General features: G+C 39.5%; 1 protein-coding gene across 6 annotated transcripts in view; it reads left to right on the top strand.

Moving 5' to 3' along the window:
* The window catches only part of CTXN3 (cortexin 3), a 48,727-nt gene extending 32,164 nt beyond the window's left edge, over positions 1 to 16,563 (top strand). For 3 of the 6 annotated variants that reach the window (XM_033005601.1, XM_033005604.2, XM_033005602.2), the window contains one exon: positions 15,323 to 16,563. In XM_033005601.1, coding sequence (XP_032861492.1) covers positions 15,370 to 15,663 — 294 coding nt within the window. In that variant the 5' untranslated portion in view covers positions 15,323 to 15,369 and the 3' untranslated portion in view covers positions 15,664 to 16,563. Of the gene's footprint in view, positions 1 to 7,907; positions 8,753 to 12,919; positions 12,941 to 14,298; positions 14,360 to 15,322 lie in introns of those variants that run through there. The other 3 variants (XM_033005599.2, XM_033005600.1, XM_033005603.1) reach the window with 3 other exon arrangements.
* The last annotated feature ends 1,401 nt before the right edge of the window (positions 16,564 to 17,964 follow it).

Here is a 17,964-nt window from a genome sequence, read left to right as displayed (position 1 = left end):
CTGGAAGGTGGTGTTGGGATGAGTTTGCCCCTTTTTGGCAGTAGCTAACACACTGACTTTCCTGCAGTGTGAAAAGTGTCTCAAAGCAAGAAGTAGGCAGATAAACAGCTGGATACAGATATTCCCAGAAGAAAAGGTCATCAGTTCCTCGTGCATGGTGGCTGCAGTGGAAAAAAGTAACAAGTGATATGGACAACCTGGATGAGACTGTAGGAGGGAGTGGAAAGGAGGAGGGTTAACTTCCTTTCACTGCTGTCTGTCCAAAAGCAGTCTACAATAACTTAGATTCTGTTTGTGATTTTGGTATTTTTTCATTGCTGCTTCAAAACAAATGAAAAAATACTGAAAAAATAGTGTCATCTGAGTTCATCACTGATTTTTGAAGTATCAGCCTAAATAAAGCGAAGGCTATATAACCAATCACTTTTCAAAATAGGAATGTAGGTGGGGTTTATTGATGTATTAGCAGTTATAATATGATTCAAGTTCAAGGTTATAAATTTGTAGCTGTGTTTCTATTAGTAAATGACAAATTTGTTGATATGAAAAAATGTAGTAATACAGAGTGAAGCTTTCATGCTTTTGAAATATCTTTTTCAATGTACGTTTAAGGACCTGGCATACTCTCCCCTTGTTTGTCACAGTTCAAGAGCACAGAGAATCCTTCAGATTCATTCTAATTAATGTCTTAAGGGCCTTTCAAAGGAAACCCATTACATTTGTTACCACCTTTTACAATAGAATTAAATCAGTTGCCCCAATCATGAAAAATGTGAACACAACTTGAATGTAAATTAAGTGCAGCGTTAAATAGCTCTATTGTCCGTCTGTGTGTGTCTCTTTATGTGGGCTCACATGCTTTTAGCTTTAATTAAGAAGACTAATTTTATTTTCAGAGGACTATAAATTCCACAAGACAGGATAGTAAGAGGTAGCATTACGATATGCCAGTTATTATGCTGTTTGGAAAAGAGAATTGCATAACTAATCTTTTGCCACATAAAATCATTATGCTCACATTTTAAAATGCATTGTTTGAAGCCTTTATGCAAGTAGTATTCTCTTACATTAAATAACTGCTTTTGTGAACATTTACTTTAATTACCTAATATTATATTCTGTTGTTTTCTGATGCAAATACATAGCACTTGTGTATAATACTAGATCAATGCCGGCATTTAGCTGTGGGGAAAAAGGTTCCATTTTGGCTGTGTCACTGTGACTTGTTGCACTGCTGGGTGTGTAAAACACTCATTATGGAACTTGTATCTTTTTTACTGAAAAAGCACTGTCACCTTTGGCATTTCCAGGTTAGCCAGCAGGATGACTTTCATTCCTTTAAGGCCCTAATTTAACTGAAACAGTGAATAAGAATCACTTGGGTGTTACCACCTTCCTCCGCTGGAATTCTGTAGCACATTGTATAGAAATTTTAACTGTATGGGTTTATTTAAGGGATCTACCTCTTCCTTTCATGACACTCTCAAAAGATGACATCATTGTTAAAAAGGGCAGCTTTTGTAAAGGGAGCAGAATTCTTGAAATGGAAAAACATACTCATCATCCCAAAATGCTCTAAAGGTCAGCAGTTATATTGCTGGTACACTCAACCTCTCCGCTGAGACAATCCTGTCTCACTTCTCAGCAGTAACTCTGGGTTCTGCAAAGTTAATGAAAATCAGGACAAAATCAAACAGCAAGAAAGCCAGCATCCTCCTCATTAAGGTCTCACACATCTTACATACTCATTATTCCAAAGCTCTTTATGTTATTCTGAGATTACTTTTAAGGCAAGCTAGCTAATGTGGGAATGGAAATGTTAGGTAGCATTTATTTCTTAAACAATAAAATCTGTTCAATGATATTACTGGGGCTTTTTTTTTTTTCAGTGAGACTTAGACGTAAAATATGCCTTGACTGACATTACTGAACTGCATTATACCAAATCACAGTTCCCATACAATGCAGTGATGTCTTTTGGAAGGCAGTCAATTTATTAATCTTCAGTATTGTAGTAGTAAAATTTCACATTGCTTGTTTAATCACTAATAATCATATGGATTAAAGGTAGAACTCTCTGTATGCTTTTATCCTGCTGTGTCCATTCAAGGTGTAAGTTTAAATCAGTGTTTTCCTGGAGCTGTCAGTCACAAGATATGTAGTATTCTCTTACGTGCAGACACCATTTGAATTTTACATAGCTGCATGCATAAATCAACTACAGGAAGAGAAGTAGAAGTTTTTATAAACCTTTATGTTTTGGCAGCAGCAGTGCTGTCATGTTATGTTAGGTGTCACATCTAGGCTGCATTAAGACAAAATTGGGAAGTAGAGAAAAATGCAAAGAAAATAAATTAACTTTGAAATCTTGACTCTTATGATGATTTATGTAAATGATGTTAGGGACTTTGCTCTTTTTTGATATTGCTACAGTGCACACTAAAGAATACAAATGAAGGAAAAATAAATCAGTATTAGTGTCATATAATTTGCAAACACAGCTTCCAAGGTACTAGGGAACAATAAATTAGTGCATTGAATGCCATCCCCGGTTTAAGATGATGGCATATGGCACTTTATAGGTATTATGCTGCACTCTGCAGTGGCTTATACCCATTCCTGCCAGCCTTGAATGTCAGTCAGAGGTGAATGACTCAATCTGCACTTCCAAGTAGCTTGAAACAGGACAGGGTTTGTCAGCTTTTGTAGCAAGACCATAACGGAGACCCTCAGGAGGAGTCTGAAATGGGGCCAGCAGTATAAATGTAAAACACACAAGTAGGAATGTGAAAGCTTGATTTAAAGCTATCTATATCATCCTGATGCTTTAGACACCTCCAGAGAAGGTACTGCCATCCCACAATTTATCCTTGTTCCCTCTTCCCCGCCCTTCCCCAAACACAACAGCCTTCTGTGCCCCAACATTTGTTATTTTCACCTTGTTCTTAGCCAGATTTCAGGAGTCTCTGTAGATTAGGATCGTATAAACGTATGTCAACATTGACCATCAGAATATGGATGATATTTACACTGAATGAAAAATAAAATTTCTCATGGCTTTCTCTGGCCAAGCTGGGATTCCAGGCTCCCCAGTTCATGCACTGGCTGGTGCTAAAGATTACAGCAGTAGATGCAAATGTGAGATCACCACCTATGTTAGGACAAGAGAGCAGGGAAGGCACAGAGCCTCCAAAGTAAATCTCAGTTATAACTTTTCCTTCAGACATCTGAATATTTTACCCTCCCCAACATTTTATCCTTCCCACTTTGCCCTAGCAGTGGTAGATACTTGCTGTCTAGGCTGAGGCAACCTTTAGAAATGTTCCAGGTTTTCACTGGTTTGAGTTTTACTTGGTCCCAGAAAAATAGTTTTAATGTGCCAAACTGAACATACATATGAGAGCTCAAGCAATTGCTGTGGAAAATGCTGGCTAATATCTGGATTGCGGAGATGAAATTCACATGCAGAAGTGTGCTAAATAGGCAAGGCAGGGAAACAGGTTGTGCCATGTCAAAGTCTTCTTCTGAGGTTACCATAGGGGAGCCATGTACACTCCGGATAGTTTTATGAATAAGAAGTTAGGAGTCATGTTGCTTGCCTACAACCCTCAGAAAATGTCTAAACTACATTGTTACTTTGAATGACCTGTGTTAAGGATGGGCTATTCATGTACCTTCACGCTCCTGCCAAAGAAAACTTCCCCATGCTTGCAGTAAAGAAGAAAAGCAATGGAGTTACCCTGACAAGACCGTGCAGCTGACTCAGAGAGGGCACAAATATAGCAAGTGGGTTTATTCTGCAAAATATCTTTCTGTGGTGGAGGTGAGGGGGTGGCAGTGGTAGCGCTACAAGGCCTGGGAGGAAGAGTGGGGACATCAACCCCCATGTTCTCCAAGAGATGCCTGATCTGACTCTGCCTGCAACCAGGATGTTCACAGCACCTGCCAGAATTGGCTTGTGCTTCCAGCCAAACTCACATTGCAGGGAAGGATGCCTCCAGCAGTTAGTGGCAATTAAAGCCATCTGCAGGGGGAAAAAAAGATTCAGTGTGTTAAGCAACTGATGACCTGTGGGCCAAACACACATGGCATGCTGCTGCTTGTACCATGGGTGGGAAGCAGCACTTCAAGGCCCACTCCACACCTCCCAAAACTAAGTAACAGATCTGTGAGCTGACAAAAATAGAAGCACACAAAAAAGTTGACAGGAGCGTTTTGAGTTGCAGTGAGTGTCTCAGGATTGCATTTATGGTTATTAATCAAAATTTGGTTGTTTCCCGAAAGTCTGCCTTTATTTACACTTTTTGAAATGTGTATAGATTTTGGAACTGGAGCATATCTAAATACTAAATATGATTATCTTAAAGTCTCCTTTTGCAAAAAGTTGTTAAGGGTAAAACACAACTTTATAGCAAAGCAAGTCAAGGCTATGGAAAATATTTTAATGATACTGACTGATAAAAACTTTATTTGAAGACCATTATAGGAACTTTCCTATTAAATAGTTGGAGGTAAAAATTCATCCCATTACTAGTGCTATAGGAGATGGCATGCGGAAACAAACTTTACAACTCACAAAGAGTTATAAAGCAGGTACGTTTATTGCAGCACTGGGTGCAAGGGGGATCGCCCCTCCAAGCTTGCACACCATATCATGAAGCAGGCATCATTTATGATACAAAAACCTGCATATTTATTAGCATAGGCTGGGTTATTACAATTAGTTCTAAGAATAGGTGTGATTATTATAATTATTTCTGGGAACTCATTATCCCAAGTCTCCTCCTCTTGCCACATGCGTACTGCCAGCTGGTGGTCGTGGGCCAGGGTCTTTTGGAGGGAGGCTCGTGGTCTTCTTCACCATATACTCTTCACCTTGATCCCAGAATGCTGAGTTACTTCAGCCAGTAACTGCAAAACTGGCTTCAACCAGATGGGTCCTTGCAGATACCGTAATTAAAGGATGGATATCCTGTTATCTTTCAAGGCCTCTTACAACAAAAGTTTCCTATCATCTTTCAAGGTCATCTTGCTGACTCATTCATCAAAGTGACAATATTTTACTAAGTGTTCACTTTCCCATATCAGAAATTACCAGACATACCAATATATTTCTGATATTTATTTCAGAATTATACATTATTTTCGTTCAAATGCATATGTGAAGAATACTATTTCCAAATAAGAATCTAGAAATTTGCAGTCTCTGGTGCTGGAAGCCAGGATACAATCCACTCATTTCAAGCTCTACAAGAACAGACCCTATAACATCCGTTAAACCTGAAAGTCACACCCAAAAGCTTTAGCTGTCTAAAGCAGCATTAAAGGGACTATAGGAACCTAACTCTGAAACTGAAATCCAAAACACTCCCTGGCTAAAAACTACTTGAATTCACTAGGCTGTCCTCCTGTCTCCCCTCTCTGACCGACTTGGTCAGAGACACTCCAGGGTTTTTCCACTTAATTCCTGGTTCTTGCTTTAACCTTACTGGGAACAGATCCTAGCAAAAGCATGGCATACACCTCCTCTGGGATCCAGTTCACACAGTGTGGCAGCAGTGTCCCGCTCTTATATATTAACCAGATGGCTCCCAGGATTATTTTTTTTTCTTTTTAATCCAATGGCTACTTAATATAAAATGCATATAGAGTGATAGGAGCAAACCTCCCCTTCCGTGGGAGTTTCCTCATTGCTGGATTATAGATTCATGCTCCTATGACCTGTCTTCCAGTAAGAAATTAATCATTCCTCCTTTTCTTTCAAACTTGATCAGTTTCTTGGAGTTGAGTGGATGACAACTTATATTACAATGAGAATTGTTTAAAGGGAAGTATGTGATGATGAATTTCTTTATGACAAAAGGGAGAGCCCAGGAAACACACCAGCTTTCCTGGATCACAGAGCGGTGGTGCTGCAGTAATATGGTACTGAATCTGTAAGACTCTGTGTGGTTTGGGAGTACTTAAATGCAAAATATAAAGCTGCTGTCTGATGTTATGAAATTCCTGTGCTAGAAATCTTCTGGGAATGTAATCCAGCCTCTTTTGTCAAGTCTTGTCATGAATCTTCCAGACAAGGAGGGGTTACTAAACCTTGTCAATTATCCTTCCAGAAGTTGCTTGCTATAACAATGGGTGGATCAAACCTAGCTGAGCAGAGTTCAGGTTCAGAAAGTGGAAAATCCCCAAAGAATTAAAAAGGGAAAATTACAAGTTGGCTCTTTAAAGTCACAGAACCAGAGATGCTGATGGCACTACGGGAAACATATAAAGGGCCCCTAGGACACACTTTTTGAAGCTCGTCTAGAGGAACAGGTTCTGGGGGATGCAGAGGGTGCCAACACAGTGTCAGACTGAACTATGCTTATGTGTGCAGAGGAGAATGAGGAGCTGAAAAGTCTCTCCTGAAATGTTTTCCTGCAGAGACAAAGGTATATCCTGATGTGAGCATAATACATTCATACGACAGACTGCCTCATGGTTTATACTGAGCTGTATACTTACGTAACTCCTCTGCAAAGCAACGTGCTGGCAACTTGTCTTAGTTTGGGCTGAAATAGAGTTAATATTCCTTTTCAGGGACTAGATGAGTGCTGTGTTTTGCATTTAGCTTTGGGTTTGGTATGGGAAGAATGCTGATAGCACACTGGTGTTTTCAGCTGCTACCGAGACTTTAAGGACTCTCCGACTCCCCATGTCCTGCCCGTGCGCGAGGGCACAGGGAGCAGGGAGGGAGCACGGCCAGAGCACCAGACCCAAACTGGCCAGTGAAATATTCCATACCATGGAACGTCATGCTCACTATATAGAGGAGGGGGGGTTGGGAAGGAGCTCTCTCTCTCTCTATCTCTCGCTTCCAGGATTGCGATTGTGGGATCTTGGTATCTCGGGGTCACTGGCTGGGAACGGGCTGGGTATTGGTCAGCGGGTGGTGAGCAGTTACATTGTACATTTCCTGTTTATATATTTCTTTTTGTTTTCCCCCATCATCGTTATTGTTCTCGTTTTATTGCCATTATTAAACTGTTCTTATCTCATCCTGCGAGTCTCCCTTCACCCCTCTGATCCCCTCCCCCATTCCCAGGTGGGGAGGGGGAAAGGAGTGTGACCAGCTGCCGTGGTTGGCTGCCGATCAGGCCCAAACCACAACACAACTGAAATAGTTACACTCTCATGGAATATTTGTGTGTACTAAGCTTAGGTCTCTGGATAGCTTACTCTTCAAAGGACAAGGTGCTGAGGGAGCCCTGAATGAAGGTTTTTATATGACAGCAAGAGGAGGTGCTTTCCTCTTTGTTTGTATTGTATATGGCATGAAAAGCCAGACTGTGAATGGGTTTAGGCCAGACCACTCCCTGGGTGCAAGGGTGTCTCTGGTTGTGTGCATGGCTGTCCACAAAATGACCATCTCTGCATTGTGGTAATCTGGATGGCAGCTTTGCATTGTGTCTGCAAGCATATTTTGTCCTATTACATACACAAAACCTTGGCCCCATGCTCCAAAGTGTTGTCCCTGACAACCACATAGTGGTTGTGGCAGGGTTAATGTTTTAAAATAAAAGATGCTTGCATGGGAAAATCCTCAAGGGACAGAGAAAGGAAGATAATTCTTGTGAGCTTCAAATCTATCGTCCATACCAGGAGCCTGAAGAAAATATGAGGAGAATAATATCCCCTATTATTCTTCTGGTCTATGAAAATATGGGATATCTGAAAACTGAAGTTCCCTATAAGAGAACAAAACAAATGACATTCTGTCACCCTAAAATGGTTTGGGGTCTGGGCGTGTGCGTATGTGTGTGCATGTGTCTTGTTGATTTTAAGTAGAAACTGTCAGGAAAAGAAACGCTTACATTTTTTAATCAGCCTATCTGACTGACATTCTAAAACCGACTTCTTCTTTCTCATAGGAAAGGAAAATAGGAACCTTTTTCCTTTAGTTAGGTACCTTCCCTCAAAATATCAAGGGCAGCTTTGCTGTACTTGTGGAAACTTGTGGAAGCAAGTACAACTCCCAGGGCAAAAATCCCTAGATATCAATTCAGAAGTTAAACAGTAAATATTACTGACTATATTCTCTCCCATTAAATGGTCAGTTTATTTTCTAAAGGAAGTACACCGCTGGTGTTCATATAATCCATTAAATTTTAAGAAGTGTAAGGGATTAAGGTATTTGGTTGAAGATAACAGTTTGTAATCAATATTCAGATTGACTGATAAAAGGAGTGTTAATTGGTGTTAAAAAGGCAGATTACTGACAACAATCAACAGAGAAGAAGAGAGAAACACTAGGAAACTACCGGTCTGATTTTGAAAAGGCATGGGAATACCCTGTGAGATTTTTTGGTTGTTTTTTTTTGGTACACCTTTTGAATGTTAATGTTCTGCTGAAGATGGTTTCAGGCAGGCTGCGAGGTGACTGCTGTACTCAGCCAAGCAGAATCTATTGAAGAGTTGCTGAGGCAGAACTGAAATTATAGCCTCACTTTTAAAAAAAATACAGTATTGTCAGCTAATTACTTCTAACACACAAATAGGATTCTCATTTGAGTTTGTGTGGTTTGTGTGTAAAATTCTAAGCCTTCAGAAGGCAGCTTTTGAACTTGGGTATTCACCAGTTCCTTGGCAGTACCTGATCCTTTATGCTTAGAAATACAAGAAAGGTGCAGAAGAATGGAAACTAAAGATACTTGTAACTACCTGTAACTGCTGCAGTGGGAAATGGGTCACGTTCTCTCTCGACTAGATGAAGGTATTTATTTCACAGAAATTGATTGTCTAATTTTCTTCATTTATTTAATAAAGTTATGACCTTTATATTGCATACGCCTGTCTAATACTGTCTATTATGTCCTACATAGCAGGTCAGGAATACTGACATTAGACTTAAAATTAGCAATAATTACATTTGTGAATACTAGTTATATTTTTGTGTATTCTCTGTTTACTTCCTAGGAAGAATATTACAGTTCATCTTTTACTGATGTCAGAAAGGGTAGTTTAAAATCCATTTCTTGTCATTTTGAGCTGCAAATATTGCTTTGGTAAGGATTTATGACTGTTAAGACAACAAATTTTCAACTTGCTGATTCATGTAGGATCCAGCCTATAAGGATATTCACCATGTTATTGGCTTTAAAAGCTTTAGCGTTTTTGGTTATTTCATTACATATAAATACATTTAAGATATTCACTGTGGAGAAGGGTTGCTTGTGTATCGTACACCTTTTTAAAAGGAGTGAGTATACAGAGGAAGGAAAACAGTCAGTTGTGTGCATATTTCAAACCATTGCACAAATTCCTGGATGATGTAAATATATTGTTGTTTCACAGATTTGTACCTTCAGATCTTCACAAGTAGTATCTCATAAAGCTAGTGATTACTTTAGCAAATGTCTTGAGTAATTCAAGCTTTTAGAATAACTTTGACCTTTTTTGTGTATAAATCATCCTCACACAGTTTATGTGGAGGAATTCAAAATATGTGTGAACATTAACACATTAAAAGTGAGCTTGCATTTTAAACATTCCATGGTGCATTAAGTAAAAGTGAGGTATTGGAGACAGTCTACAGAAGAAAGAACAGATCCTTTTCTGTCATTGTTTTATTGCTAAAATTAACCCATCAACTTGTTTTAACAATGTCAACAGCTGAATGGGGCACCAAGGAGCTCTTTTTGCACACAGAGATCTGTCCGTAAAAGCTGTTGAGAGATGATGAGGGTATGTGCCTGCAGGGGAAGGGCAATGTCAGCTTGATACCAAATTTGTAAGAAGGAATGGATGACGTACAGGTGAAAATGGCATTGTTAATATATCCATTTAGACTGTGCAGCAAACAACAGTACAGTATGAAGGAACATTAGACACATTTGGGTACAAGAGAAGGGCACATGTAATTTAATTAGTTAGCCTGGTACTTTTTGTAATCAAGTTTTGTTTATTCAAGGTAGGTTTAAAATGTCAATTGATCACAGCAACTGAGCTATAAGTGCATAGAAATATCTTTGCTGAAATAGTTTGTGTACAGATGTTTGAGCCTGAAGAAACTTGCCATGTGTTTTTGTAGCTAAGGAAGTGAGTAATCAGTGAAACTAGTATGGGTGGTATAGGAAAATCATGCACATGGTCTTGGCACAGCTGTGTGCTTGCTAAATTCCATGAGATATTTCATAATGGAAAACCAATTGCTCCACTAATATAGGATACCTGCATATCAGGCATACGTTGTGAAGCACCCAGTGCAGTCACAGGACTTTACAGATTAGGCCAGTAAATCTCAAGTGAACACAAAGGGCAAAAGAAAGTCCCTGGGTGTTGACTTAGAGAGGAAAATCTCCTGTTTAATATGTTTACATGTGTTGATGCTTGTTGTCTTAATGTGTTTATTGTTTAACTAATTTTTATCAATCAGATTTTCAGGGCCAAAAGTGTAAGTGGGCAAGGTGGTAATGAAGTCACCAGAACTGTATAACTATCTGCAGTAACAGGAAATTTGGCCTTGTGTGTAGTTAGCAAGGCTGCAAGCCCCTGTGACTCAAATGGCTTTCTGCTGGTCAGATTCCTCCTTTGAATTTGCTTGTTTCAGTGGGTTTTCTATTTGTTTTATGTGATTTACACAGAACATCGTGCAGTGAATGATCTGCTAAGAAAAAGCAATAAGCAGATTCTGCCACTCTATGTTGCTTCATTGTTAATGTTTTTAATTAAAATACTTGCTTTAAATCCATGCACACATAGATCGTGTATGTCACAGTTCAGTCTGGATGTCTTCAATAGTTTCTTGAGTTACCAGTTCCGTGGTTTTTGAAAGATGGAGGCCAGGAATACTAATCTGTGTGTATCTCCAACTATATTGGAACAATTTATGACCACTGATGGTCAGCTCCAGAACTTCCCTGTGTCTCGGAGTATTTGTGCCATATTGTAACTACATGGATGGGGTGATGTGCAAGTTCATGAACGGGTAGGATGCAGAAATTGGCAAAACAGGTTGAAGTAAGATTCTACCCAGCAAACTGGGATGTGATTTCCTACAGTCTCTTTGGCTGTGACTATTCACCAACATACAAGCCTTTCACAGCAAGAACATAAACATGTATGTTGATAGAAAATGAAATTTATGTTGTACATGGTAATAAAGAAGGGGCACTTTAAAAAGCAGAACAAAGACAAATGTAATTGTAAATATGTTGTTCCTAGAGGTGCATATCTTAAAGCCATTCTTCCCGTCAGTCCTACTGTTCTCAAAGTAAGAAGCTTTAAATTGTGAGCTCTAAGGAAATCCTTTTAACATACAGCAATTCTCAATTAAAGTCAACTTTGAAACGAATGAAATGCTGAAAGCATAGAAAGACCAATCAAAGATGCTTTGAACAAGTTTAGCCTGTCAGAATCCTGAGAATTTGTACCTTTCATACAAATGTGTAGATACCTCTATCAACTAATTAATTCAATGACATTTTAACTTCAAAAATCTTAATGGCTTGACCAGAAAAGTTACCTTTTGGTGAAATTTAACCAGGTCCTATGCTCATAGTTCAGCTACTGGGCTGCAGGTGGGCACCTGAAACTATATGAGGGTTACTAAGTTTAGGATGTGCCAAGCACTAACCTGTCAATTTAATGGTACTAATGATATGCAAGTTTTACTCTGTTCCTTTATTTCTTTATAAATTTAGTATCTTAGACTGTAAGCACCACCTCAGGGAAAGCTGTAATTGAATGACCTAATGGATGTGTGCACACTGGCGAGGGGGAGAAATTATAATAACAACTTGATGCAGATAGTGTGATGCTCAACTGTGTACTCATTAAACAAAGGATTAGACACATCTGCACAGAACCCATTACAGAAAGTAGTTGATGGGGGCACCTCTGCATTAAAAAAAAAAAACAAACCATAATCAGGGCTAGTCATTTAAGTGAAGGGTAATCTGTTTGCTCTATCAGTTATGATTTAATCTGAGATGTGGGGAAAAAACAAAACAAAACAAAACATACAGAAAAAAAAAAACAAAACAACACAAAAAAAAGAAGCAGGTCCTCACCTAGAGGAATCTTGGTTACATCAATAAATTTTTAAACAATATTGAGGCTGTACCCCCAAGCTATAACCTGGCTTAGCTCTTAGTGTTTGGAACAAGCTTAAAAGAACCACACTCAGGTTGTGTTGTTATAATTACTATTATCTGGTTTCTACCACTGCCCTTGCTATGATATGTACTTTTTACTTATTTATTTTGGCTGCATGGATACCTTTGTACTGAAATGGGGATCCTACAGTGCATATCACACCACTGCTTTCATCTTGTGCCTCCTGGGATCTCCATTAGAGATGGATCATTGAGCAGAAATCTCCCTCATGCAAGGGGGAAGGCCCTTTTTACCTCTCATTGCAGCTCCTCATCCCCCTCTTCCAGGATCCCAAAGGCTGACAGACTTTGATCAGTACCACCAAGGTGAGATGGAGTTCAAGCAGACTGGAGAAACTTTTGCAAGGAGTGCAGAGGTTTTCATGCAAGAAAATACAGTTTAAGGATATGTTGCCATTTACAGTCTGTATAGTCTTCTAGGTAGGGAATGTTTCCAGTTGGAAAGACTCTTTGGTGCCCAGCGCCAGCAGAGCTCTGCTGACACAACAGAAAGTGATAGGCAGGGAGGAAAATGTGGGGCTCAGGGACTCCATTACACCAGAAGCCAGGACCATGGAAGCCCACATGGCTGTGGCCAAGGTGCTTCCAAGCCTAATGACTTCTGTCTATAAATATACCCAATTAATGTCTTTAGCTAGTTACCTTCTCCTTTCAAGTACCCATGTGCTTGTATCAGTGGGGATACGTAAACAGCATTTCATCACAAAGGATAGTTAATGATCTTATTTATGTTTTAGCTTGCAAAAGAAGTGGTCTGAAGAGGACAAAGGATGTGGTTATGCCAGGTATTGTGCCTTTCTGTGCAGACAAATTGCCTGCCCCAAAAACCTTGCAATTATTCAGTCTAATCAGCACACTCACAAGGCTGTCTGGAAGCCCCAAACCTGAGAAATACATTCTTTTCAGCTTTGCTATGCAGTCTTAATATTTTACTGCATATAATCTATAGCATAAAAATTAGGATTCTGAGAGTGGAAAGCTGATAATTGTAAAATAATCAGACATCTCAACTATTCCTAAAATCAGTCAATAGTGCTCACTGGTATGAAAATTGATACCTAAGTCTTCTTTGTATTATCCCACTTAGGTGCCTACTCTCACCCCAAACGGAAAATAATGAACTGCATTTACTTATCACTGAGTCACTGATTACATGTATCTTTTTAAAATCAAGTTTCTTCAAAAAAAAGTGTACAGAATTCTTTGCCTATTCTAAGTTTGACATTTAAAACCAGCATATCAAAAGCCGATCTTTACTGACAGCGACAGATTTTCCATCTTCTGCATTTTCTCCCACAGTTGCTAACTGTATTCAAATAATGCCTAGAAAATGTCAGGAAAACCTTTCCTAAAACACTCTGATCTGTGAGGGCAAGTATAGTTACTGTATTGTGTGATTGCAGTTTTAGATAAGTCTGTTAAGTGTGTATAATATGTGTATAGCTGAGGGCATTTGCTTAAATAACATTAAAAACCATGACATAATGTGTGTGCTGAAGAGCTTTCTGAAGTCAGAATGCCAGAGGTCTTTTAGAAGGAGGCACCACTACCTTTGGCATTCACTGTAGCGCCACTGCTACAGTAATGCACTGTCTCAGTTTATATGTTTCTCCTTTATTATAACAAGATTATTTATCACCAGAATTTATTATTTCCTTCACCAGGTATCACACCCCCACTCCTCACCACCCCTGCCTCACAAAAAGCCTGTCAGTTTCATTAAACCAGTTGTTCCTAAAGTTTTATGTCCCTCTGTTAAACAGTCCTCTGCATTTTTTATCAGCTAGTAGCTGAGACACTCTTTCAAAGGATTGGAAGTTAATATTTCTGATCTTTCTACCCTTCCATCATAAATTAAATCAGGCAATAATAGGCATGCAGTTCCAATATTTTTGTTGCTTTAATACTTTATCTATTTTGTTTAAAGTACAGGTTTTAGAATAATCCTAGCAATATTCCAGTATGACTGCCTTCTTAATCCAGTTATACCTATTAACTGTTGTTACTGAGGCATGCTTATAGATCACTACTGACACCATTCCAGCCATGGAGTGGTTATAATCATGTGAGATTTTCACCTGAGCATGCTATATACTGCATTGTGTTCTTCTATTTCTTTTCCTTCCTCTTACACATGTTCAGCTGAGACAGCATTGTCCTTCAACAAGTTTTGAAGCCTTTCTTTTCCTGAGGACACTTTACAGGTAATTTCAGGTGCAGATGGCTGGGCCTAAACTGTGTCATCCAGCAGTGCTTCCTTCCCACTGGAGGGAAATTTCATCCAGTGTGCAAGGGAGGAGGAAGTAATGGCAGGCAGACACCCAGACAGACACTCAAGGAAGAAGATGTGCCAGACAGACAGTAGCACAGCATATGCTCTGCTGTCTAGAAACAGCGAAGTTCAGTCCCAAATCCTGGTGACTCTCGATGTGGCAGAGCTGATGACATAAAAAACATTTTCTTGCTAACTGTGTTTGTAAGACTGATTCTGATTTTAAGTCAGAAGAGAAAACATTTGCCCTTGAGCTAAATTACTGCTTGACTTACTTCAGGCTGTCTTCCTAAATTTTCTCTCATTTCAAACACAAATTATTTATGCCTTTCCTTCAGAAAAGATGCAGTGTTATAGGCACTGAATGGTTGTTGCCTTCCATTGTGGGGACACACACATTTTATTGGCTTGCAGTGGATCATGGTCCATCCCACCTCAGAACATTTTTGGTCATTGTATATAAAACCATAACTACATTTGTTTTTTAAACCCCTCTCCCCCAATTTAGGGTAGCATCAGCTGTAGTTCATCTGTCCTGCAGCAAGGCATGCAATTTGGCATTTCTGTGGGTTACCCACTGGAGTAGTGTGATTAAACCCGTCATTTTCCCCGTTGCAGGAAAGAAATGTTTTGCCTTAGTCCAAATGATATGGTAGGTAGTGAGAGGTTAATGCCAGCTCAGGATCTAGTGCTATTTAATATTGGTGGCTGAATTCTGCACTGCCAACAAAACAGTACAGGATTTCTAAAAGGTCTCATATATGATGCAGAGGCAAGCAGTCCTGCTGTCAAGTTCTTTTCCATCTCATTTTTTCTCCACTAGGAGAAAGTTGTGTTGAAGTAAACAAACAAAAGGACTATTCATGGTTAACATTTCTTCCCCTTTGCCCTACAGATAGCAAAGTGCATCTAAATGGCTTCTACTCTGACCTCAGCATACTGATGATGAAAAGGAGGCAGCTGTGGGGTTATTTGTTTCCCCTTCCCTGGATGATGGATGGAGAGATATTCACTGCCACGTTGGTGCCATCTGGGAACATGACACCAAATTCTAGCATGACCCTGGAACAGAAAACAACGTTTGCCTTTGTGATTTTATTATTTATTTTCTTGGGAATTCTCATTGTTCGGTGTTTCCGAATTCTTCTCGACCCATATCAGAGTATGCCAACCTCAACCTGGGCTGATGGACTTGATGGACTGGAGAAAGGCCAGTTTGACTATGCTCTTGCTTAGAGACTGGGAATTACGGAGGGTTGTTTAGCACTCTGATAAAGAAAGAAAAATCCTGGAATGTCTCTTAATTTTGTTTCTGGTTTACATTTTTTTCAATTATTGTAGGAATTGTAACATACAAATATGCACAAAATGAATTTGGTTTTAATTAAATACCAAATCAAGTTCAGTTTTTGAAAGTAGATTAGTGAAACTCCTCACTGGGAAAAAGGTAAAGGTTGTATTACCAGAAGTTTTCTTCAGAATGTGTTAGAACAATACATAGTGTATGTGATCTCTTACAGCTGGCTAAGAGAAACAAGAGCACATCTTCTCTTGCATACCCTTTGTATCATTAACAAGAATCTGTGGAGGAAGTTGTCTTACAAATGCGGTAAGAATGTGTTTTTATGATCTATATGTAGTAAATTAGCTTTTCAGGCTCCACAAAACTCTTCTTACTTTGTCTCCCATGCCCTGAAGACAAGTAAGGAGGTTTCCCATACTGTAAGATAAGACTGAAAGAGCTAGAAAACTTCAGGAGAAAAAAATTCCTCCATGTTTTCCCAGGTACTCAGTAAAATGCTCTTTCTTAGCATTAAACAGTGATTAAGCTAATTAATATGAACAAATCACTGACTGTAATCTTTTTCTGAGTAAGATACATAATTATTTTGGCCTATCTTTGTCTTTTTGTGTCAAAACTGATTTCTATTAAGGGAAGTTTTTGCATTGTTCTTACAACAGGTTATGCAAACAAAATTCAGTCTTGCATGTATTTCAAACCCTGAATTTCCAGCATCCACTCAGCCTGTTTATTTGGTGCGTAGGTCACACTGCATTGTTTTTGTTTCCTAACTGGATGACTGAAACATTGGTGCTGAGAATCAATAAATAACCACCACCTGCTTTACCTATAAATGTATTTGAATGTATTTGTACAATGAAACCCCATTTCTAGGAGTCAGTGTAAACAAAAACCTATCATTTGCAGGATTGATCAGGGAAAGAAAGATTTAAAAGATTGCATAAAGTTTAGCAGAACTACTTAAAGCCTAAGTGCATGTTTGCAAGCATTGTTTAGCAGCATTGAAATATTATAGTGGTAACAACATTTCATGCACTGCCAGGAGGGAGAAGGCCACGCCTCTAGACACAGCAGAGTCTGGAAAAGGGTCCGACTGCTGTCAGGCTTCTTAAACCTCTAATGGAGCGGGGAAGGGAAGGTGCATGCTGCCCGTTTTCAGACAGAGCTTTTCATTTTGTTATTTTACTCACACTATAATAAAGACAAGCAGTTGGGAAGTTTTCCTTTGTGCTTTGGCTTGCAGCCTATAAATGGAGAAACAAAGCCAGCCCTGTAGCTGGTACAGCTGGGGCTGTGCTGACTCATCCAAGATGAGGCTCTGACTCTAGCCACGGCACTTCAAGCTATTTATTTCCCTTTGCTGCTTGTCCTGTCCATCGGTTAAAGGCTGCAGCTATTTATAGCAGAGGCACTGGAAGGAGGGGTGGCTCTGCATTCTATCACAGTTCACAGGAGGGCAATCAGGAGTCCCAAATGCAACTCCCTGACAAGGTCACAGAAAGAAGCTGGGCTGTGATCTGTCACTGCTGAAATAGAAGCACAGCTTGTTGCAGGGGTGGTAACCTTCGAGATGGAGTGGGCAGAAGAGGACAGGAATACAACTATGTTTTCCAGAAGCCATGAGGCACTGGCTTTAGCTACAAATATGTCAGTGCCAGGGCACCTAGATCAAAGCAAACTCAAACTTTCAGATCATTTCCGAAAGGTAACGACAGTGTGGCATACACGAAATGTTCCTGTTGTACCCATGCTGCCTAAAGCAACGTGTTTTCAGCAATTATGAAGCAGCAGTAGCAGCGTTTCTCCCTCTGGTCTGGAATTTCTCTCCTGTGTCAGTGTCTGTTTGTTTGAAGACTCTATACATCTCATTTTCTTTTAAAAGAAAAAGACTTTTCCTCATAATCACCTAAAGAGGAAGGTGATGACTCTGGTCAAGGGAATGTGGCACAGTGTTCAAGTGAGGCAATTTGATTCTTGTATGGAGTTTGGAAGTTGCCAACTGAGGACTATTTTAGAGGCTTAGCCAGCCAGCATCTCTGGTATGTTTGGAAGCATTCCAAGGAGGTATTTTTGAAAACCACTGGGATAAGTCTGTCTATTAAGGGGAATTTAATATTGCTGGGCAGTCACTTTAAGTCAGCCTATCTGTGGATATTGCTAAAGTGACTATAGCAAAGATAGAAAATTCACATTGGTTTCCCCACTGCAGCAGAGAATTTTTGCTTTGCACCCTC

Source organism: Tyto alba, unplaced genomic scaffold, assembly GCF_018691265.1.
Source record: "Tyto alba isolate M040663 unplaced genomic scaffold, T.alba_DEE_v4.0 Super-Scaffold_13, whole genome shotgun sequence".
Classification (NCBI taxonomy): domain Eukaryota; kingdom Metazoa; phylum Chordata; class Aves; order Strigiformes; family Tytonidae; genus Tyto; species Tyto alba.
Note: the sequence above shows the minus strand (reverse complement) of the source record. Positions and strands in the feature narration are given on the sequence as shown.